The sequence below is a fragment of the Aquarana catesbeiana genome, linkage group LG04, assembly GCF_042186555.1.
Source record: "Aquarana catesbeiana isolate 2022-GZ linkage group LG04, ASM4218655v1, whole genome shotgun sequence".
NCBI lineage: Eukaryota > Metazoa > Chordata > Amphibia > Anura > Ranidae > Aquarana > Aquarana catesbeiana.
In genome coordinates, this window is record NC_133327.1 from 490,559,447 (window position 1) to 490,583,810 (window position 24,364).

Sequence of the window (24,364 nt, forward strand, 5' to 3'; positions counted from 1 at the left end):
CTCTAAACACTTCACTCCTGGATCGATCCAGCTCTGAGCCTGACTGTAGTCTTCTCTCCTCTATCCCTCTTCACACAGGAACTAACAGGCAGCAGTGTGAGCCAGTAGGAGCCATTGGCTCGTGTTGTTGACAATAAAATTCACTGAGGAGGGAGCTGGGCTGAGCCACACTGTGTGTATCTATAGACGAACACAGTGAGGCTTGGGATAGAGCCAGTACTAGTGTCCTTACAGCAAGTGGCTTGCTATGGGGGCAGTCGGAAAAGAGGAAGGGCCAGGATCGCAGGCGGGGAGCCCCAGAAGAAGAGGTTCAGGGCCACTCTGTGCAATACAATTGCACAGAGCAGGTAAGTATAATGCCGTGTACACACGGGCGGACTTTTTGACCGGACTGGTCCGACGGGACGAATCCGTCGGACAATCCGACTGTGTGGGCTTCATCAGACTTGCAGCGGACTTTTTTGGTCAAAAATCAGACTTTAGATTTGGAACATGTTTCAAATCTTTCTGACGGACTCGAGTCCAGTCGAAAAATTAGCTCGTCTGTATGCTAGTCCGACGGACGGAAACCGACGCTAGGGCAGCTTTTGGCTACTGGCTATCAACTTCCTTATTTTAGTCCGGTCGTACGTCATCACGTACGAATCCGTCTGACTTTGGTGTGATCGTGTGTAGGCAAGTCTGTTCGTTCGCAAGTCCGTCGGAAAGACCGTCGGACCTTTGATGCCGAAAAGTCCACCCGTGTGTACACGGCATAACATGTTTGTTTATTTTGAAAAAACTCAGGAGCCTTTACAGTCCCTGTAAGATTAGCTGGTGTTAAGCTTGAATTCCACTTCAATTTCCATAGGCAAACCTGTGCAGGCATTCTCATTAAAATATTAAATGTGATATTTGGGTAGACCCTAGCAGGCTGAATTGTCTACTTACAGGTGAGTTATTTGGTGCTATCATCATATTAGGGGAGAAAATAATAGGCTTGCTGCCCCTTCCTCTTACAACCGCAGTGAGACTCTGTGCCAAGGGGATCACATCTTAGCAGTTCCTGAAAGTTTCAAGAAAATTAAGGTGTGATTTAATCAAGCAACACCTATTATTGAATTATGCATGTTGGCTGGGCAAGTGTCACAAGTTTGTAATGAAATGAAGGTTTGCATCTTTATATTTAGCCATGTGACTCTAATATTCAAACCTCATAGGAGTGAAAATAACTGTCACCTGAAAGTAATGCTGCTTATTCTTGTTTTAGCTTTGAGAATTGAACCTATTGTTTTGCCTCATTTACTATCATTGATAAGAAAGATTATTTGTAAAGCGCTGCGCAAACTGTTGGCGTAATATAAATCCTGTATAATAATAATAATTTATCATTTTTAAGGAAGGTTGTTTTTTCTGCATAATGTTATCCCTTTCTCCCAGCAAATCACCTTTCAGGATACTAGTAGAGTGCAACATTGCCTTGGAGAGAGAGTTTTTTTTTTTTTCAGTAAAACAAATGAAATATGATCTGAACTTGACAATGGAAACATGATTGGAATTTGATGTGTGCATAGTTTTCTGTGGGAAAGAGCTCACACTATTGCTGTTCCCATGACACATTTGCATATAGTGAGTGGTCCCTTTCTTGTGTGGATTTGTTTGCTACTGTAGGTAGAGGTGTAAAACATTCTGCTGTGGCAGGTTTGGTTATAGGTGGAGCTCCAGAAACTGCAGTAGCAGATGCAATAGTGAGAAACTAAATGCAACCCACCAACAATACCTTCTTGTAAATTCTTGACAGCCTGGGTCAAAGCGGAAATCTGTTGACATAAAGGTTGAGATTTACTAAAACTGGTGCACTCAGAATCTGTTGCAGCTGTGCATAGTAACCAATCAGCTTCCAGGTTTTAGTGCCGGTTCCCACTTCTGCGATCACAGACATTGCATGTGATGCGCACTGCACTGCTGTTCAGATCACATGCTATGTCTGTGTGATGCGAATTCAGCCATACAGATTGTATGGCTGAATTTACATTGCATACGGACCAGAATTGTGCAGGACCCTTTTCTGATTCCTGTCTGAAGTCACAGTTCACACTGCGATATGCAAACTGATCTGGGGGTGTCTTTAACTTTGTATTGACACCCGCAGCGGTTCGCATAGGGCAGTGTGAACTGCCTGCGTGTTGTGTGCGATGCGGAAACAGACACTGGAATTGCACTGGATTCCGCATCGCATATGTGAGAACCAGAACTTATTGTCAAAGCTTAATTGAACAAGCTGATGTTAGAAGCTAATTGGTTACTAGGCACAGCTGCACCAGATTCTGTGTGCACTTGTTTTAGTAAATCTCCCCCACAATGTCCAGTTGTCATGGCTGAGGGGTAAGTCGAAAAAAAATACAAACATTTGCATTGAGGGAGTATCTTCTGACCTAAAATAAAACATTTGACACCTCTCAGTCCACTCCTCAGACCCTTTCATTGTTTGTCATTCTTCATAGTTACATAGTAGGTGAGGTTGAAAAAAGACACAAGTCCATCAAGTCCAACCTATGTGTGTGATTATGTGTCAGTATTACATTACATATCCCTGTATGTTGCGGTCATTCAGGTGATTATCTAATCGTTTCTTGAAGCTATCAATGCTCCCCGCTGAGACCACCGCCTGTGGAAGGGAATTCCACATCCTTGCTGCTCTTACAGTAAAGAACCCTCTACGTAGTTTAAGGTTAAACCTCTTTTCTTCTAATTGTAATGAGTGGCCAGGAGTCTTATTAAACTCTCTTCTGCGAAAAAGTTTTATCCCTATTGTGGGGTCACCAGTACAGTATTTGTAAATTGAAATCATATCCCCTCTCAAGCGTCTCTTCTCCAGAGAGAATAAGTTCAGCGCTCACAACCTTTCCTCATAACTAAGATCCTCCAGACCCTTTATTAGCTTTGTTGCCCTTCTTTGTACTCGCTCCATTTCCAGTACATCCCTCCTGAGGACTGGTGCCCAGAACTGGACAGCATACTCCAGGTGCGGCCGGACCAGAGTCTTGTAGAGCGGGAGAATTATCGTTTTATCTCTGGAGTTGATCCCCCTTTTAATGCATGCCAATATTCTGTTTGCTTTATTAGCAGCAGCTTGGCATTGTATGCCATTGCTGAGCCTATCATCTACTAGGACCCCCAGGTCCTTTTCCATCCTAGATTCCCCCAGAGGTTCTCCCCCCAGTGTATAGATTGCATTCATATTTTTGCCACCCAAATGCATTATTTTACATTTTTCTACATTGAACCTCATTTGCCATGTAGTCGCCCACCCCATTAATTTGTTCAGGTCTTTTTGCAAGGTTTCCACATCCTGCGGAGAAGTTATTGCCCTGCTTAACTTAGTATCGTCTGCAAATACAGAGATTGAACTGTTTATCCCATCCTCCAGGTCATTTATAAACAAATTAAATAGGATTGGTCCCAGCACAGAATCCTGGGGAACCCCACTACCCACCTCTGACCATTCTGAGTACTCCCCATTTATCACCACCCTCTGAACTCGCCCTTGTAGCCAGTTTTCTCCTTGTCAAAAGAAGTTTATTGAGTATACAATGTTATAAAGATACATAAAGTAAGTTTACAAGGATCTATAAAGTAAGCTCATTGTTTTACAGTAGGGTTTATATAGGTAAATATCATGAAATTTCAAATATTAAACATTGGGTTCACGTAAACCTAAATTAAAGATATATATCATTTCCTTAGTTACTTTTGTAGGTATTTAAATGATTTATACCTACTATACATATTGTTTACAAGTAGAGTGTATATAGGTCAAATAAATTCTGATAATGAGCTTTAATCGTAAGGTGGAGAAAAGGAAAGAGAAAGAAGAAAAAGGGTTGAAAGGTAGAGGTATGGTCCACAAGGTTGTCCCGCTCGTCAGTTTATTATTCTTTTTAGTTCTCTTTGAAGCCTTAGAATGGGTGTCTCTGTAAGTCATTTAATCTGTTACCATGGCAACAGGACAGAGTCATTGAAGTTTGACAGGAACTGTTGTTTTATCCAAGGATGCCAAAGTTTTTCAAATTTTGGAATTTGATTTTGATCGATGGCTACCATCTTAGCATGGGACATTGTATTATTCATTCTGTGACTTGTTTCTGCTAGTACCAATGTAGGAGATTTCCATGCCTTGGCCACTGTTTGTTTTGCAGCCGTTATTAGTTGGATCATAAGTTTGAATTGAGAGAGTGTTAACCATTCCGGTTTTAGATTAAGTAAAGTTAAATATGGATCTGGTTGTATTATTTTTTTAAATATTTTAGATGCAATCACGAAGACTTCCTTCCAGAAGGTTTGGATTACTGGGCACGTCCACCATATGTGTAAATATGTGCCTATTTCTGGGCATCCTCGAAAACAAAGAGCTGAAGTATTAGGTGAATATTTTGCCACTCTAGCGGGTAGTAGCCAGTTTTCAATCCATGTACTCACCCTATGGTCCATGCCAACGGACCTTATTTTGTACAGTAAACATTTATGGGGAACTGTGTCAATTTCTGTGACCACCCTCATTAGGGCAGCTTGTGAGCAGGGAATACTAATGCTGGCCATACATGCACAGAATTTCGGCCATTTGCAGATTGAACGATTATTCGTCGGTCGAAAGCAAATTGCCCACTAATAAATAAACTAAGAATAAAGGCGTTTACACGAACGTTGTTACAATTGGATGACAATAAAAACATATATAAATTATACAAGACAGAATATTCTTATTGTTTCGATTACAACATACACATATACACTTTGACAAGGCTATGTTTACCTGTCTCACTTATATGGTTAATGATACATAACATAAGTGATTAAAACCTTTTATCTATATATGAATCCACCCATGCGGTTGCAGCTATAACCCGTGAAATTAAGAACGAATGATACTTGTGCAAAAAGGATAACAATCTAGTTTATTTAAACTTACTATTGTACAGAAAAGAAACTTGTATTAATCCGAGGTTAGCAACTATAACATAAATGATACAACCTTAAAACAAAGATGTTACCAATGATACAAAATATTGTTATAATGGTCATACACATGCTATCAATAGAATAATAATATATTAAGGCAAAATCCTACGATAGAAAAAGTTACAGAAAAGAAAAGAGAAATAAAATAATACAGGGTACATAGAGAACTCTTAAGTGACCATCTTTCATCTAGACCGTGAGCCGAAGAGAGTTAGCATTCCTAGGCTTTGGTTTTTCTGTTAGAATGACCCGTTCCTACCAATCAAAACTCAGGATCACCTCATTGGTTCAAAGTGGCATTGAATCCTGATTGGCTACCGCTGAAGTCTCCTAAATGTCAGGTCTATGATTTAATAAACAACCCCCTTTGATCCCCAGCCAAACCAGTTCCGGCATTAGCATGTCAACGGCCCCTGGTGAGATGGAGCCTCCACGTCTGCAAAGGCTCTTTACAAAACAAAAGTATACCAGTAATTCAATTAATACCTGAAGACATTCAATAGTTCCCACGAGACAGGAAAAAATAAGTCCTGTAATTCTGAGCCCATATCTCATCAGGATATCACAAATTATATAAAGCCCTGTAAAAACATATACATACATACATATATATTCAGTGGGGCATGGCAATTTAAGTAGAGAATCCTTGCAATGGTTCCCTTGAAGCTCCTTGTTATAAATATGAAATCCCAAAATCTCCACCACAACTTTAGTTGAAAGGTTAAATGTTTTCGCTTCAGATCCATCGACATTAGCCGGGCCCACGGTTGAAATCATTGGTAAAGTTGGTCCACTGATGGCATGATTGTCGAACGATCTTTCCGAAAACGACCAATTTCGGACAAAATTCTGTGCGTGTATGGCCAGCATTAAAGTCATCTGGGAGGGCCAGGGACTCTGATTCAGACTTTAACTGCAGCGAATTTAACTCTTCTGGAATTAGTCTAGGCAAACTTTTTTTATTTTTTTTTTTATTTATTCTTGAACAGTTTAAGATGTAGTCATGTATAGCATATTATAGATATGCAAAACAGTACATTATGAGGTACCATTACAAAGTAAAGTATAGGTGACAAAAATATATCCAACTTATTGCTCGGGTTACCTTTAATTTGAAAGGTCCAGAAAGTACCTTAGAAGAAATCATAAAACTGAAGTAGGAAACAAACAGGATTTGGGGGGGGGGGGGGGTGGAGGGTCGCTGGAGAGAGAGCCAGTAGGATTCCACAGGGAAGGAATAGATCTGGCTGGTAGAAGAGAACCGCTGTGCAGCGTGAGGCTGAGAGCATCATGGTCATAGTCTATGTTGCAGGGACAAGGCAGGGGCATGTCCTTTGCCTACACACTTTAGTAAATGTACTTGACCATTTACTTGAATGACCTTGATGATCAAAGGCTCAAATACTCACTCTTGTATGAAAAATACAATATTAAAATAAAACAAGTGAAATTAAATGATTAAGGCAGCCCATAAATGATTCAATGTTCTTTCTTCTACCATGGGTGGAAGGAAAGAGAACCGATCGATTCCTTCAACAACACAGTTGATGAGGGAATGCTTCCCGCAGTGCTATTGTGTCTTGCCGGTACGGCGCGAGGAGCCTTCCCTGGTGGTAGAACATGCCCCGGATCCGCGTTGGTCCGCCAAGTACAGCGTGGACACCTTACTTCCAGGTTTGCGGCTCCAGCGTTGTCAGCGACCCGAGCCTCGATGATATTGCTCCTACACATGCGCGCGGATGCTGCTGGTGATGGCACAGCTACTGAGGAAACGGCACTAGTGAGCCACATGCGGATATAGTACATTTCTACTAAACGGTGCAAGTTTAGGAGATATTCGCGGAACCTACAGGTAAGCCTTATTATAGGCTTACCTGTAGGTAAAAGTGGGAGTAAAGGGTTTACAACCACTTTAATGTTTCTGTGGCAATAGATTCACTAGACAGAAAGTGAAGGAAAATTTGCAGCAGGGACACAGAAAGGGGCACGTGCATCTCCCTTGTCCCCATCCTGCACTCAGTGGGAGCAGCTCAGAAGATCAGATCTGTGGGAGCCATTTGGAGACAAGCTTTCACTTGTACCCACAGAAGCCGGACTTCTGTGTTTACAAGTGATAGTGGTGAGCAGAGAGTAGAGCGCCTGAGCTAGAGGTGGTGACGTTCCACCAAGTTCCAGCTGAAAAAAAGCCCTGCATGTCATTTATACACAGTGCAGCACATACAGCTCAGTACACCATCCATACATGTCAGTAAGTCCCTGAAAACTTTTGAATGTATGAGGAGCAAAGCCTCATGTAGTCCTGTGCAGGCGAAGGAAGTGATTTAAAGTGATTCCAAAGGCAGCGTTTTTTGCATCTTAATGAATTCTATGCATTAAAGCATAGTTCCACCCAAAAATGAAACTCCCGCTTTAAGTGATGGTGACCCCCTGACATGCCACATTTAAAATTTGGCATGTCATTTTGGGGGGGGGGGGCGGATACCCAGTTTTTATGGGTACCAGCTCCCACTTCCTCCCCGGGCTCCGCGGCGCCAGAGGGAAGTTCACCTCTCCACCCTCCCTGCAATCTTCTGGGACACGTCACAGGTCCCAGAAGATTACCCGACCGTCCGCAGCGAGGCTCACGCCCGGCTGTGAAGCCACAGCCGGGCTCCCACAGTTAGAATGTTGGCACCTCGGAGAGGGGGAGAGGAGTGGGGCTTCGTGAGCCCTCATCGCTGGACCATGGGACAGGTGAGTGTCTGATTATTAAAAGTCAGCAGCTACACTTTATGTAGCTGCTGACTTTAAACTGGGTGAAACTACGCTAGGTAAAAAAAAACCTTCCGTGACCAGCTCCCCCATGCCCCCTCTTGTATACTTGCCTGATCCCTATCTCGATCTAGTGCTGTGCCTGTGTCTTCCTCACAGGACTTAAATGCTGCAGCGGGAGCCATTAGCTCCTGCTGCTGTCAATCACAACCTGTGAGGAGGGAAAAGGGGACAGGGCAGAGCCGCACTGTGTGTGTGTTAACAGAAGCACACAGTGTGGCTAGGAATTGAGCCCACAGGAGTACCCCCATAGCAAGCCGCTTGCTGTAGGGGCACTCTGAAGGCAGGAGGAGCCAGAAGCACCCAGGGGGGACCCCAGAAGAGGAGGATCGGGCTGCTCTTTGCAAAACCATTGCACAGCAGAGATGACATTATCTCTCTCCGACCCCTGCATCACTGCTATTCCGCCCTCACAGCCTGTGTTCTGTCAGCCTTCAAAGTCTGAGGTTCGGTGGGCCCACATCGCCGTTCTTCTGCCTTCACTCGGGCCCAACAAAGGCCTCTGTGCTAAATGGACCAGTGCTGAAACCAATGCAGTGACAATTCACATCTGGTGGCAGGCAGCGTGGCAAGTGACAATCCACATCTGGTGGCAGGTGACAAGCTGCATCTGAAGGCAGGTGACGTGGCAAGTGACAATCCACATCTGGTGGCATGCAGCGTGGCAAGTGACATTCTGCATCTGGCAGGCAGCATGGCAAGTGACATTCTGCATCTGGTGGCAGGCAGCGTGGCAAGTGACATTCCACATCTGGTGGCAGGCAGCGTGGCAAGTGACATTCCGCATCTGGTGGCAGGCAGCGTGGCATTCCGCATCTGGTGGCAGGCAGAGTGGCAAGTGACATTCCGCATCTGGTGGCAGGCAGCGTGGCAAGTGACATTCCGCATCTGGTGGCAGGCGACGCGGCAAGTCACAAGCTGCCCCTAGATGCAGCTTGTGACTTGCCACAAGCTGCCACCAGATGCAGCTTGTGGCAAGTCACTAGCTGCTTCTGGTGGCAGGCGACAGTGGCAAGTGACACGCTCAGGGCTCCCACTGATTCTGCATTATGGTGAGTTGAACTATTTCATTAATTACTACACTGTAATAATAGAAATAATGTGCTTCAATCACCCTGACGCCATATCAAGCATGGTGCCGTGATGATTGAAGCGCTAACATTGCCCTGACAAATTGGCCGCGAAAAATGGCTGTGCAGCCTACAGAGAACACACAGCAAGAAGGTCCCAGGTAACACCATAGCGAATCTGTTGTTTGTGCAGTTTATGGCAAAGCTCATGCCAAACTCATTGGTACAGTGAAGCCTGCCCACACTCTGTCAGGGCTGAGCCTTTGAGGCATATACTCACAGAGCGACTTACTGTTAGTGAGCAGGACCAGGCCAAACAGTCTGTCCTACAACTCTTTTGTGCACATTTACTGCCCGCAGCCGCTGTCACAATTTAAACAGAACATGACCATGCGGTCCACTCCCACAAGGCCGTGTCATTTAGTCACAGAGCTCTGTGAACTACAAGTACCGACAGTCTTTGCAGCTAACAGCTTGTAGTTCTAAATGAGCTATTAGGGCACTGGTGAGCGCTCTAGTAGTTTGTTCATTCTTCCTGTCATTCAGTATCCTTCTAACCGTACGTGGTACAGGTAGATCGCTATACAGACAGTCTGCAGGACTGTGCATTTTTTTTTTTTTTATAGAAAGGTGAACTTATCCTTTAAAACAGCCGCTGGCTCTTTCTAAATGATCAAAGTGCAACCCACACTGTTCATTAAACATTTTCTTAATGGTTCCTTGCTGCAATCTTGCTGCAAAATATGTGTTTCCAAACCTGCTGCCTTCTCAAAAACATAATATTCCAGCAGGGAGGGTAGAATATATCTATGTTGTGTACCTTTTTATATTTTTTATCCAAGTCACAGTGGCAATAGCTTTATTTTCATTTTCAGTTGCCTGCTCTCGGCTCTGTATCTCGGAATGCTGTATTGGACATGCAGACCTACAACTTGTGTAGGAGTCTCAGGTCATTGTCTGCAAAAACATTAAATAGTTTATTGTAATGAGCCTGAAAAATTATGCTTTTAAAGCAGGTTCCTCTTGGGTTACTGAGCAAACCTTCGAGATGGCAAAATAGCATTCTTGGAATCGAATTTGGTCTTGTGACCTTCCGTAAGACGACTGTTGTAACCATAAAAACCACATATGCAGTGATGTGAAAACAAAGCCTTAATACATTTTACTTTTTTAATGCTATGAGCACAATTTGACTGTGTCTTCTGTAGATTACTTAAGGTATTAAACAAGTTTTGTAGTTAAACTGAATTAATCTCCTTGTACAAGAAACAAGTTTTTGTATTTGTTCCTGAAGCAGTTGTAATATTGTTGTTTTGCTTGGAAAAATATTTTATTAATGCATTTTGAAAAATAATTTTTATGGCAAGCGTTCCAGTATTTCTTGGTGGAACATTGTTTTACCAAGTTTCTGCAGTCCAGTCTCCTTCCTGTATGCTAACCCCTTTTAATCTGTAATTGATATTACTATGCAAACTTTTTTAAATAATGGTTTCCCACCAAAATGCAGGGGATGGGGGGATTTACTTAAACTGGAGCAGCTGGGCATAGTAAACAAGCAACTTCTAACTTCAGGTTGTCCAGTAGAGCTTTGAAAATGAAAGCTGGAAGCTGATGGTTGCCATGCAAACATGCTTTAGTAGATTCCCTTCGTGTTTTTTTTAAGTTCACGCAATGTAAGAATTTGAATTTGACTTGATATCAGCTTCTTGCAAGTTCCTGTGCAGCAGAGCTGGTGAGGAGAGAAGGAAGCAGCACAAGAAGCCAGTTAGTTGTACTGCAATGCTGTGCTGACAAAGAACATGTTGATAGATCGTTAGTTTGTTGCTCCGCCTTTCACTGTCTAAATACAGGCTGGGGGAGGAAGGAACAAGACCTGTAAGTGTTGCTTAATCCCAGCTGTTCTAACTAGGTCTCTAGTGAGGTTTACCTGCACGTCTGTCCCTTCAGATCTGACATTTATACAGCCCTGCCAGACAGCTCAACCTGTGCTCCCATAATTGTATTCATTTGTGTATTAGCTGTTAGCCTGAAGTTGAGTTTTTAGGGCCTTTTCACACGAATGCATTACCGTAATGGTACGTTACATGTGTTGGTGAGCTGCGTGCAGTTAATTTTGAATGGATTCCAACGACCAATGCGTTGTGCACTGGGTTATTCATGCAGCCAAGGACAACTACTGTGATAGCTGTGATTTTCCACAGATATCCCATGGTACAGAGCAGCTGTGATTGGCCTGGTACCATGTGATCACTTTGACCACTTACAGAGATCACAGTAGTAAACAATGGCATCATGAATGACAGCCATTGTTTACTATTATTTATTGTGATTGGTCACATCAAACACATGGTACTGGGCAAATCAGTGTCCCTGTACCCTGATCTGGACACAACAGTCACAGATCCTGCTGCTGTATGCTCCTGAGACCGTGCACATGCAGCTGATGCGAGAGGATGTATAGGTAGGTCCACCCCACCCACATTGGAGCTGCTTCCGTCCACCCATATATGTAAATTGGCTAGACTGGAGGTGTTTAGTGATGGAATTTTTAAGTGCTGCATGACATCCACTTTATTAGAATCCATGCAGCTTAAATCTGTGATTTACATTATGTGACAACATAAGGCTGACATAACATGCCAGCTGTGTGTATTGCGTCATTGTGTTCCCATAGCATTAATCTTATTTATTTTGTTAATTTTGCAGGTTCAAGTACAGGTCCATCCAAACCTCTCATCAGCCGAAGATGCTCTCCATTATGTCGAAGAGTTAATTCTACAACTGCTAAGCATGCTCTGCCAGGCGCAGCCCCGCAGTGTCCTGGATGTTGAGGTACTCAGAAATAGTTTAGATATTTATATGCTCATAAAGATGCCACTTAAAAGTATTGCATTTTATTCCATTCCCAAAGACTGTGCTCAGCCAAAAAATCCATCAAGCTCCCTTTTGCTCTGTAGCTACAATATTTGGAACTGTTTTATTTTAGCTTATGTAGCATAGTTTCTGCATTTTTGCTACCAGCTATAAATCTGTTGTGATGTAAGCATAGTAAAGTTTATTCAATGGTGGACACATATTCTATTCTGTCTCAAATGTTACTTTATGTAAAAACATACCTTCTGAGACCCGGGCTGCATGGAGAATGTAGAAACGTTTTGATTTGAAAAGATCCACAGGCAGTGTTATGTACCAAAAAGACACAGAATTATTATCCAAAGAGGTTTAACACAAAGTTTAGACAAAATATGTTTTTCTGCGTTTCCCTGCAGGTAAAAATAATCCATCAGAATCTATATCTTCTCTACCTTTCACTCTTGTATTTCTTTTTATCTAGTTCTGAGATTAACACAGCTCTTCCACACAGGCTATCATTGTCTTGCAGTGGAGGAGACCTTCATTGTTTTTGCAGTTCAAGGTCCGACATTGTTGACTGTGGTGACTTCACAGAAGGGACCAATACCTGCAGCACAGTCCATGGGACCCCTATTACTCTATGCACATCCTCATATGGAGTCTTCTACAGCTCCACAGTGGTATACCGAGTCCTCCTCAAGGCCACAAGATCTTTAAAGTGATTGTAAAGGAAATATTTTTTATAATAATAACTAAAAAAAAAAATGACAAATGTCATGCTTATCTGCTCTGTGCAACGGATTTGCCCCTATCCTCCTCTTCACGAATCCCCCCCCCCCCCGGCACCCCTCCCCCTTGCCGAGTGCCCCTATAGCAAGTTGCTTGCTGTGGGGCCACTCATGCATGCTCGCTCCTGCGCCAGCTCTCTGTCTAAAAGCCCCGCCCCTGCTCCCACCTCACTGGCTGTTATTGACAGCAGAGGGAGCCAATGGCTCCTGCTTCTGCATCTCAGCCAATCAGGAGAGAGATACCCGGGAGTGCCTCGGGCCTCGTGCACATCACTGGGTTGAGGGGCTTAGGTAAGTATTGGGGGGCTGAGGGGGGAGCTGCGCACTGAAGGTTTTTTACCTTCATGCATTACAACCACTTTAATACAGGGCGGCATAGTGGTGTAGTGGATAGCACTTTCGGCTAATAGTAAGAATCCCAACCACGACACTACCTGCCTGAAGTTTGCATGTTCTCCCTGTGCCTACGTGGGTTTCCTCCGGGTACTCCAGTTTCCTCCCACACTCCAAAGACGTGCTGGTAGGTTAATTGGGTCCTGTCTAAATTGCCCCTAGTATGTATGAATGTGAGTTAGGGACCTTAGATTGTAAGCTCCTTGAGGGTAGGGACTGATGTGAATGTATAATGTATATGTAAAGCGCTGCGTAAATTGATGGCGCTATATAAGTACCTGAAATAAATAAAATAAATATCTATTACAGTTTTTCTGTTGGTTTGTGCATAGCTGATGTATTAATCCGCTTGCACGACTTCTAAATGCACTGTGGAACCTTCCACAACAGAATACACTTCTGATCTTAAAGCGTATGTAAACCCTCACTTTGTAAAGCAACTCATTCAGGCTAAACTAGAAATGAAAGGCAAAACATTTGTGTATAGATATAAAAAAAAATGATAAATACTTTTCCCCTCTCTTTTTATAAGTGATCACATACCCTCTGTTCTCAGCAGCACAGAGAGGTGGGGGAGGAGAAACAGCATCACACTAATCTTCCCACTGATAGGCTGTGCGAGGGGGGTGTGTCATTGGAGACTACACAGAGTTCCCAGCACAGCTTTTTAACAGGTAACTATGTAACTTTTTAATAGGAAAGTAGAGGGACTGGCAGGAACACCAGAGGAAAAGATTACAGCGCACACATACTAAAATGACATTTAAATCCTGCAAGGCTATTTAAAACACCTAAAAATATTCAGCAAATAAGCAAAAAATATGGGGATTTGGTCACACTATATGACCACATAGTACTTAAGTCCACTACTGCGTCAAAGTACCCCATTATCTGTGGGTCCTACACTATTCATAGAATGAATGGCAGGAACACCAGGCCATTCACACAAAGGAAGTGATACAAAGACAGCAGGATACTTTTTCATACAAATACACAGTACACCAGGCTCATATCAGGAATATGAAATGTTGGGTTTACATATTCTTTAATGGACTTCTACCCCTAAGTGTGCTCAAGGCCCCTATTACCATCTCTGATAAAGATTCAGAATAATCACAGCTTTCCCCTGAAGTGCAAGTTTCATATGACTCAGCTTTACAAGACTTTTTTTGATCCTCTGATAGAGTGGGTTCAATCCTGTATTTGATTTACAGTCCCGCTGTTCCAGGCACAGGGTCTTTAAGTGACACAAAGAATGTCACAATACATTTATTCAGAAGTGGTTTCTGGGCATTGTAGACATTTTTAGTCATTCACCTAAACAAACACACCACCGAAACAGGTTGATGTTCTTACCTTTTGATTTACCTATTTAGGTTTCAGTTTGAGTCATGACCTTATTGGTGGTGACCAGGCCTGGGCTGGCCATAGGGCACACCGGGCGTTTGCCCGGTGGGCCACATATCCTTCTGGGTCTTGACTCCCTAGGCAGCTGGACTGCTGCTTGGGCCGACGACGCTTACGCGGCCAGCTCCACCAGGAGGGCTGCATGTTCTTCTGGCCGGGTCCAGACTCCCAAGGCAGCTGGGCTGCTCCTTGGGCTGGCGTCGCTCACCTGTCTTCTCTACAGTCGTCCAGCCTCCTATTCAGTTCAGGCCCTCAGAGCAAGGGGGTGGACATTAGGTGTCAGCTGACCGTGAAGGAGGAGGAGCTGGAGGAGCCCCCTTCAGCCTGATGTCGGGAAAGGTGTCTCGGGAGCCGCACACACCAGGGCCTTAACCGCTGATAAAGTGAATGCCAGACTGCCTGTTTGCCAAACAAGATGATTTTTGTACACTGGTCACTGTCTTTCTCTCACACAATGTGATGATAATGAGTGATGCTGAACAGAGGGTAACAGAAGGTAAAGTGATGGCATCAGACCTTGTGTGAGAGCGAGACAGTTCTTGGACCCAAAATGTGTCCTACATTTAAAGTTTATATATGATTTTTTAAAAAGCTGCACTTACCCAGCCAGTACTAAATATGACATAATTTATATATAAAGTGTGTGTGTGTGTGTGTGTGTGTGTGTGTGTGTGTGTGTGTGTGTGTGTGTGTACATACACAAAATCTGGTAGTCCGTGAAAAAACTTAAATAATCAAAGTTGTACAGAAAGTCTCCTTTTGCAAAGTGCCAGTGGTCAAAAAGTACTTGAATAATGCTCTTTCTTCTATATATAATAAAGTGCCACTCTCTCCACCTGCATTTTTAAAGTAGTTGGAAAGGATTTATATTTTTAAATAACACACATGTCATACTTGCCGGATCTGTATAATGGTTTTGCACAGACTGGTCCCAATCCTCCTCTTTTTGGATCCCCTGACAGTGCTCCGGGCTCCTCCTTTCTCTTGCTGGTGCCCCCAATAGGAAACCGATTCCCATGGGGGCACTCGTGTGGGCTTGCTCCCGAGCCCCGCTGCTGCATTCATTGACACAGACAGCAGGACTTGGCCCCATCCCCTGCTCCCTCTTCACTGTATTTGATTGACAGGCGCGAGAGCCAATGGCTCCCACTGCTATCGTTCTGCCCAGGGAGGAGGTACAAAGCCAGGAGAGCCGCAGCTCTCATGCATAGCGCTGGATCACGATGGGGTTCAGGTAAGTATGAGGGGGTGAATCTGTGACACAGAAGGTTTTTTACCTTGATGCATAGAATGCATTGTGGTAAAAAAAGTTGAGGCTTTAGAACTACTTCCCATCCGCCGTACATTTACAAGTATCCTCGAATTGGAAGGGTGATAAATGCAGCAATGATGGAGATATCATTCACAAGGTAAAGAGTAATCCGGGGGGCTAACAAGCCACTGGATTACTTTTACAGGCAAAAGAAGGGGGTCCCACCCCCCTCCCACTGCCATCTTTACCAGGTTCTCCTGTGTGTTCGGGGAACCCGGTAAAGATGCAGCCGGCTGCATCCAGCTCTAGGCACACAGTGAGAGGAACGGATGTTGTTCCTCTCACTGTGTGACAACAGAAACAGGAAGCAACATGGATTTCGTCACTTCCAGTTTCTGTTCTTTGTTTACCTGGTTAACGGCCAGTGAAGCAACCGATTAAACTCTAACAGACCCCAGATCTCTCCATAAAGAGGACCTGTCACAGCCCATGCTATTACAAGGGGTGTTGAAATTGCAGTCTAGCTGGAATGTGACTGGCCAGAGCCGCATGACTTCACTCCCCGTCAGTCACGGCACACACTGGGGGAAGAAACGGCACAGTGGTCCATTTCTTCACATCGCATGCGCCGATGACTACATCGGCACACTACAAGTGAAATATCTCCTAAACGGTGCACGTTTAGGAGATATTTCCACTACCTATAGGTAAGCCTTGTTCTAGGCTTACCTATAGGTAAAAAGTAAGAAAAGGATTTACAACCACTTTAAGAAAAGCATTTGGGGAATTTTCAAAACCTGAGATGCGTGTTAGAGCAAAATCTTATGCAGGATCCTTGCTCAAATATGAAACCATTCTCGCAGATCAAATTTTTCAGAGAATATTTGAATTGACAACACCATTGTCCAAATATATGCAAACAACTCATTATGTTATCTGAAAAGCTATTCAAATGGTACAGGGAACATATGAAAAACTATTACCAGAGATTTTGATTCCATACAAATGACTGCTGATAAGTTTAAGTGGGCAAATGACAAGATTCAAGAAGAAGAAAGTTACCACCTAGAAGTACAGACCAGATTGCCTCAAAAAAGAATAAGAAAAAGAAATTGAATGGCAGATGAGACTGACAACAATGTAGCAGTGTGTGATGCTATTGCAACTTATAAAATACATGCGCACAATGTAATCTTGCATACGGTCACAGAGAATATGAATCGCTGCTTTCTCTCCTATGGGACTCTCTATGCTGACTTAGCTTGCTTGGAGCCCAAAAAGCTTTTCTGATCTAAAAAAAATCTGGACTTCAAGCACCAGCAATGGAAGAACTCAGCAAACAATTAGTTAGATGTGATGAGAGAGCAACATCAGAAAATTTGCGTTCCCAACTGGCAAATTTCACAATGCAGTGGGACAGGCTGAAAACATCACCCCTTGAAGAATATAGTATTGTATTATTGGAGAGTTCAAACACTTGTTAGTTTTTAATGCTGTCTGTGTCCCCGAGGGAGATTCAACCCCTCTACTTGTCCTGTTTACTATTCTCATTGAAAGTGAAAGTAAATTAAAATACAGAATTTTGGGTTGTCCCCAGAAAAATAATAGAGGGAAAACTTTCCAACGGAGACACTAGTTCTGGTGACTTGGGGGTCCCCAAGAGACTCCCTTAATTTGCAGGATTTTCATTGATCTTCAAAAGTGAAGAGCTGTGTGTGCGTGTCCCCCACAGTCACCAAGCCGTGGGGGACACATGTCAGCACTTAACCAATTTATCTATAGACCTCGCTGATGGGAAGGTTTTACTTCTACAGCGAATGGTCCCAAAACTATCTTATTCAGCTCTCCAAAACACAGTTCAGCCCTTCGCACTAGATTTGATCCACCACAGCTACCAAGCCTTTCCCAATGCCCTCTTAAAAATGAAGGGGTGCCCTCACCTTTAAGAGTGTGGGGTGTTGTCTGTTACAGTATGTCTCGTTTTGGGCCACAGACATCCCAGACCCGTGGGTTCAATTGGTGGTTTCAAGAGGGTACAAAATAGGGGTTAATACTCTACCACCTCACTGCTTTCCTTTTTCAAATCAACCAAAACTAGCCAAGTACAGATTTGTAAAATGCCCTAAACCACCTCTTGACCCAGGCGATCGTTGCGCCAGTACCACCAGAAGACAGGTTGAGAGGTTTCTACTCAACTCAGGTATTTGTCCTATTCTGGGCTTAAAGTCCCTCAACAAATTCCTTCAAATTCCATAAATCCGCATAGAATCTACAAAGTCAGTCATTGGCTCTCAGAGATGAGGAGAATACATAGGCATCTTGGATATTTACATATGCTATCTACATGGTACCCATTTACCTTGCCTCAGTGTTTACTGCGCTTCGCTTTTGCAGACAACTACTTCTAGTTTGTTGCACTGTGCTTTGGCCTATCCTTTGTTCCCAGAATGTTTGCAAAGGTCTTGGCACCTCTGCGTGACCTGCTCAGAACTCAGGGCATCCAAGTCACTGGCTATCTAGATAACTTAATTCTGAAGGGCTCCTCTCCCTTGCAGCTATCGGATAATGTGCACAAGACACTGAAGATGCTCCAGGCTTTTGTCTTGGTAATCAGTTTCAGCCAATCTTCTTTTTTACAGCCTTCTCTTCACCTGGAAGGAATACTTGGATCTGGTCCTGGATACATCCTAAGCAAAAGTCTTTCCGCAAGAAAACAGAAAAAAAAGTATTTTCTGTAAGCGTACATGCTCGATTCTTGAGTTCCAAGTGACAATCCACATTGACACTCTCCACGAGAGTTCTAGACCAAATGGAAGCTTCCTTTAAAAGCCGTACCATTTGCCGATTCCATTTAAGAACTCTCCAACAAAATATCTTGGTGGCCTGCAACAAGCAGGTTTCTTCTTTCAATTTCCCAGTGCACCTGACCAGCCAAACAAGGTACTCCCTAACAGTAGGGAAGTCCTTCCTTCCCTATCTCTGAAAATTGATCACAACAGACATCTTGGAGCTCAAAGTAGTCAGGTTGGCCCTGCAACACTTTTCCCACTTTTTGAAGGGGCACCCAATCAAGGTGTAGTCAGACAATGCCACAGCAGTTCCCTACATTAACCATCAAGGGGGCACCAGGAGACTGGCTGCCTTAATGGATGAAAACCAGATCATCTGTTCACAGCTGCTCACAGTCCAATGATCTCTGGAGTCCACATTCCAGGAGTGGACAACTGGAAAGTGGATTATCTCAGCTACCATCATCTAGATCAAGGTGAATGGGCCCTTCATCCAGATGTCTTCAATCTAATATGCCAAAAATTGGGGATTCTGGTTGTAGACATCCTAGTCTTCAGAATAAATAACAAAATGCTTTTGTTTGTTGCTGGAACCTTGGATCCTCTAGCTTCAGATGCCTTGATAATCCCCTGGTCTCGTTTCAGGCTAATTTACACCTTTCCTCCAGTCCAATCCTGTGTTTGCTCAAGGAGATAGAGCACGGTAGGAAAACACTGATTCTAATTGCACAAAACTGGCCCAGAAAAACCTGGTACACAGACGTACTGAGATTTCTAGCATACGATCCCTAGCCTCTTCCTAGCAGAACAGATCTGCTATCCCAGGTCCATCTATTCTATGCTGCTTCTAAGTCCTCTGAATGGAATGGCTGTTGAAACCTAGGTGTTAAGTCTCTGAGTCTGTAATTACTACCTTGCTAAAAACAAGAAGTGCCTCTTTTAGGAATATATATTATTGTACCTGGAAATCTTGAACACAGGCACTTCAATACCAGAGATTACTCTGTACCTCGAATTCTGGCCTTTCTACAGTCAGGTCTTGACCATAATTTGGCCTTAAGCGGATGTCTGCTTACCCCTGCAAAAATTAAAAGCCAGCAGCTACACATGCTGCAGCTGCTGACTTTTAATAAAAGGACACTTACCTGTCCTGGAGTCCGATGTTGACAGTAGTGACAGTGTTGACAGCAGTGATGTTGACACCGTAGCTGATGTTTCTGTCAGCTGGTGGGTGCTGCTGACGCCATTGCCTGTAAGGGAACTCGTTAGTGAAGCATTACAATTTCACGCTGGGTCTCTACTGTACATGCATGAAGCACCGCTGCGCTCTACTACTGGCCCACTGGTGGGGGAAGGAGGAGGAGGAAGGAGCCGTGCTGCTGATATAATGCGCTATGGCCCAGTCTCCTGGAAGTGGGGACAAGATACCTGTCAAAGACGTATCCATTCCCCCCCCCTCAAAAAAGGTGCCAAATGTGGCACCAGAGGGGGGGAGTAGGCAAATGAGCGGAAGTTCCACTTTTGGGTGGAACTCGGCTTGAGGTACTCTTAAGGGCTAGGTTTTGGTCTTATCTATTCTTTTTCCAAGGCCTCTGACTTGGCTCTCCCTTGTAAAAAAAATACTTTCTTCAAGTTGTTGTATCTTGTATTAAACCCTGAAAATTGATCCTGTACCCTTAAAGCATAACTTACACAGCACAAGCACTGTACTGTGTAATTTGTCCTTTTTTTGTATAATCTAAAATATCTGGTTGATCCTGCCTGGTGCTTCCCGCCCCCCCTGTAAATTGACCACGTTTATCGTGGCTGCTGATCCATGATCCCGTGGGCAGTTTACGTGCTTCCGTCATCCCACTGTCTCTCCTTTTTCTCCCCCTTTCCCCCACCCACCCTGCCTGTCAGCTAGTCTGTGCCAATCTGTTCCCTGTCCCTCCCTCCCTGCTGCTAAAATAACGGTGTCTTATTCCTAGAATTCACTGTTAGATTAAGTTATGTGCTCCAGTGTACGTGCTTTAAAAAAAAAATTGCAGCTTAGTACCTTATTTCACAGTGCCGCTTGTCGCTCACGTGACCGCCTGCCCCTTTCCTCCTCTCCTCCCCTCCCCTCCTCTTGGCTGACATCAGTGGGGGATTCTCAGCCCCTCCCACTGTAGCTATCAGATCAGGGGAGGACAGCAACAGGCAGTCACGTGAGTCGAGTGGCGCTCTGAAGTAAGGTGTAAAGCTGCATATTTTTTGTAAAGCACATACACTGGGGCACATAACTTAATCTAACACAGTAGATTCTAGGAATAAAACACAGTGGCTTTGCAACCGCTTTAATCTTGCCTTGTGCTTCCTTAGGGTCTCAAATTGGTTCTCGTTACCCTGCAGAAACCACCTTTTGAACCTATTGGGGATATCCTTCCAGAAGATTTCTCATGCAAAGTAGCCCTTTTGGTCACTGACACATCTCTCTGACATGTTTCTGAATCAATAGCCCTTTCCTGTAGAGAGCTTTTTCTCATTCTTCACAATGACAAGCTTGTCTTGCGTCCAAAGCCATTCTTTCTTCTTAAAGCGGTCTCAGCATTCCACCTCAACAAGGACATTATTCTCCCATCCTTATGGCTTGCTCTCAAGAATCCTAAGAAAATCTCTACATTGTCTGGATGTAGTGAGAGCCATTAGAGTATATACCACAAGGCTACAGCTCCAATCAGACAAATGGGTTCCCTCTTTCCCTCTTTGTCCTGTTCTATGGACCTTACAAGGGACAATGGTGTGTGATATATTAATGTTTTTAACCCCTAAGTGCATTAAGGTCAAGTAAGTTGGAGACATTCTGTAGGAATGTTATTCCAGTGCATAGCTTGGTGTCCTCTGCAAACACAGAAATGGTCAATTTTTTAATCCCAGACTTTATATTTAATAATATAATTTATAAATATGTTAAAATGTAAGGGTCCCAACCCTGAACCTTGGGGTACACCACTGATCACCTTAGACCAGGGATATGCCATTAGCGGACCTCCAGATGTTGCAAAACTACAAGTCCCATCATGCCTCTGCCTCTGGGTGTCATGCTTGTGGCTGTCAAAGTCTGCTATGGAGTTCTTTAACAGCTGGAGGTCCGCTAATTGCATATCCCTACCTTAGACCATTCAGTATTTGAATCATTAATCACTATTCTCTCTGAATACAATCTTTTAGCTAGTTTTGCATCCATTCACAAACTGAAATTTTTAAGCCTGTAGACTTTAATTTATAAATTAGCTTTGTGTGGGGAACTGTATCAAACACTTTTGCAAGTCCAAGTATACGCTATACACAAGCCACTCTTTTATCTAAGTTATTTCCTACTACTCCAGAAAAGGAAATCAGATTTGTTTGACAAATTTGTTCTTTCATTAATTCATTGCTTCAAATATTGTTTTCTAGCAAAAACTGTATGTGGTCTTTAGTTACTTGGTAAAGACTTTGATCCCCTTTTAAATATAGGCACCGCATTGGCCTTGCGCCAGTCTAGTGGTAACGAGCCAGTCAACAAAGAGCCTCTAAAAATTGGAAACAATGGCTTTGAAATAACAGCGTTCAACTCTTTGAGAACAAATGGGTGTAAACCATCTGGTCCGGGTGCTTTATCCACCTTTATTTTGTCTAAATGTTTCTGGACCATATACATTTTAAGCCATTAGGTTTCTTTTGGGGCTATATCAATGGTATCCTCTTTATAGATTTGAGATTTCCCATTTTTCCTTTGTATACACAGAGCTGAAGAAGGTATGTAATAAATTTGCCTTCTCTTTGTCGCCAGTCACCAACTCGAAATGATCTTGTAAAGGGTCTACGTGTTCACACCCAACTTTGTAGTATTACTGCATTGTATATTTCAAGAATTTTTGGCTTTTTGCCCTACTCACTTTTGCAACTTGTCATGAATTTTTGTAGCCTTGATTAGTGTTCTTTCACTATTGTATTTTTTGAATGCCCCTTTCTTAATCATTTTATAGCTTTTTAAACTTTGTATATGAGTCTGATAGGTTTTTCATTCAGCCTTTTAAAATTATTTGCCCATGGGAATATATTTCTTTATCGTACATCATGGGACACAGAGCCATAGTAGTTACTATGTGGGTTATAGGCCACCTTTTAGGTGATGGACACTGGCCCTAAGACAGGAAGTCCACTCCCTATATAACCCCTCCCTCTACTGGGAGTACCTCAGTTTTTGTAGAAAAGCAATATACATGTATTAAAAGAGGGGAGGGACCTCTGTATCCTGTGATGTACTCCAAGAAAAGGATTTTACAGGTAAGCTGTTATAAAAATCCTATTTTCATTTTTGTACGTCATGGGACACAGAGCCATAGTAGTTACTATGTGGGATGTCCCAGAGCAATGCCAACTGAGGGAGGGAGACAACAAAAGTAGGGCACCATGAGACCAGAGGACTTGTACTGCTGCCTGCAGCACACTGCGCCCAAAGGTGATATCCTCATGACTTTTTACATCCACCTGATAGAATCTGGTAAATGTATGGACAGAAGGCCAAGTTGCGGCCTTGCAGATTTGAGCCATGGAGGCTTGGTGATGCACTGCCCATGAAGCACTAACAGCCCTAGTGGAGTGTGCTTTAATTTGTTTTTCTTTTAGCTTTTTAAAATTATTGGCCCATGGGAATATATTTCTTTACATACATCACAGGACCCAGAGCCATAGTAGTTGCTATGTGGGTTATAGGCCACCTTTAGGTGATGGACACTGGCACACCCTAAGACAGGAAGTCCACTCCCTATATAACCCCTCCCACTACTGGGAGTACATCAGTTTTTTCGTCAGTGTCTTAGGTGTTGGTCACGAGTAAAGATGTGCTCTGCTGAACTCCACTGGAATATTCCTTGCTGGGGCAGGTTATGCAACTGGATCCTTTCAAAGTGTCTTTTTAGGCCGAATTGAATGGTGCCTCGTGGCGGAAGAAATGAGGTTTAGCCCGTAACGCTTCTCTTTTTAGAGAGCTGGTCCCCGGCATCCAGTGCTTTTGGTTTTTTCAGCCATAAAGTTTTCCTGGTGGGGTGCTTTACGGGTCCAGGGGTGTGGATCCCCTGATAAAAAGGGGCCATGGTCCCTGAAGGTTTTTTAACGGAACCCACTGTGATGGTTGAAGATTGGGTCTGTTGGTTTTACCACAGTATCCCTGCGGCAGGAAAGGTAAGTGGAGATTCCTAAGGAATTTTTAATTTTCTTATGGACTGTCTCCTTTTAAAAAAGTAAATGTTGTCATGCCTAAGTCACCACTGGGGGCTGTATAGAGCTCGTACCTTGTCATGCTTTCCATAGATCACTCTGTCTGCAGAAGCTGCAGGCTCCCTTCGGTGAAGCAGTCCCAGGCCTCTGGTAAGATGTTGGGTGGCATTTTTTTCTAAAAACGCCCCCACCTGGGCAGAAGCTTTCCCCCTCTCCCACAGGAAAGTAGGGGGAAGCCCAGAACGATCGGCCGATGCCGCTCCATTCGTCCACCGCCTCTGTACGGCGGTCTGTCTTCTCATCTCCTCCTCGCCCCCCTCCCCCACACACGCCAATCCCAGTCAGATTGGAAGCCTGCGCTCATGCGGGAAAACACTCCTGTGGCGTTATAGTGTGGCAACGTCCAGCACGGTAATGCATTATATAAAGGCTCCATTTGGCAGATTGCAACTAACGGAGGGACACGAGCAGAAGGGGGCATGTAAGTGGTGACACATGCATTCCCTTGGCACATTTACTGAAGCATCAGGCTGAACATTAATTGCAGCGGCAGTTGCTGGACTGTTTACTCAAGCAGTGGGTGCAAATTCTTCTGGTAGTACCTCTGCATTTGTGCATCGGGCTATGGTCAGAAGGGGAGGTAGAAATACCCCAAAAGAGTCTCCCTCAAGCTCTAAAAAGCCTAAACTCATCTCTACAATGGCACCCTGCCCTGAGAGTTCTGGGGTGGTGGTCAGAGTGAGCCATCGGGGCCGTCAAATGTTGCAACTGTTTCTA

The 24,364-nt window shown here is 43.7% G+C and overlaps 1 protein-coding gene across 1 annotated transcript in view; it reads left to right on the top strand.

Moving 5' to 3' along the window:
• SOS1 (SOS Ras/Rac guanine nucleotide exchange factor 1) overlaps positions 1 to 24,364 on the top strand; it is a 519,460-nt gene that overhangs the window by 85,864 nt on the left and 409,232 nt on the right. Inside the window, exon 2 of the mRNA XM_073627668.1 lies at positions 11,586 to 11,711. Coding sequence (XP_073483769.1) covers positions 11,586 to 11,711 — 126 coding nt within the window. The remainder of the gene's footprint in view (positions 1 to 11,585; positions 11,712 to 24,364) is intronic.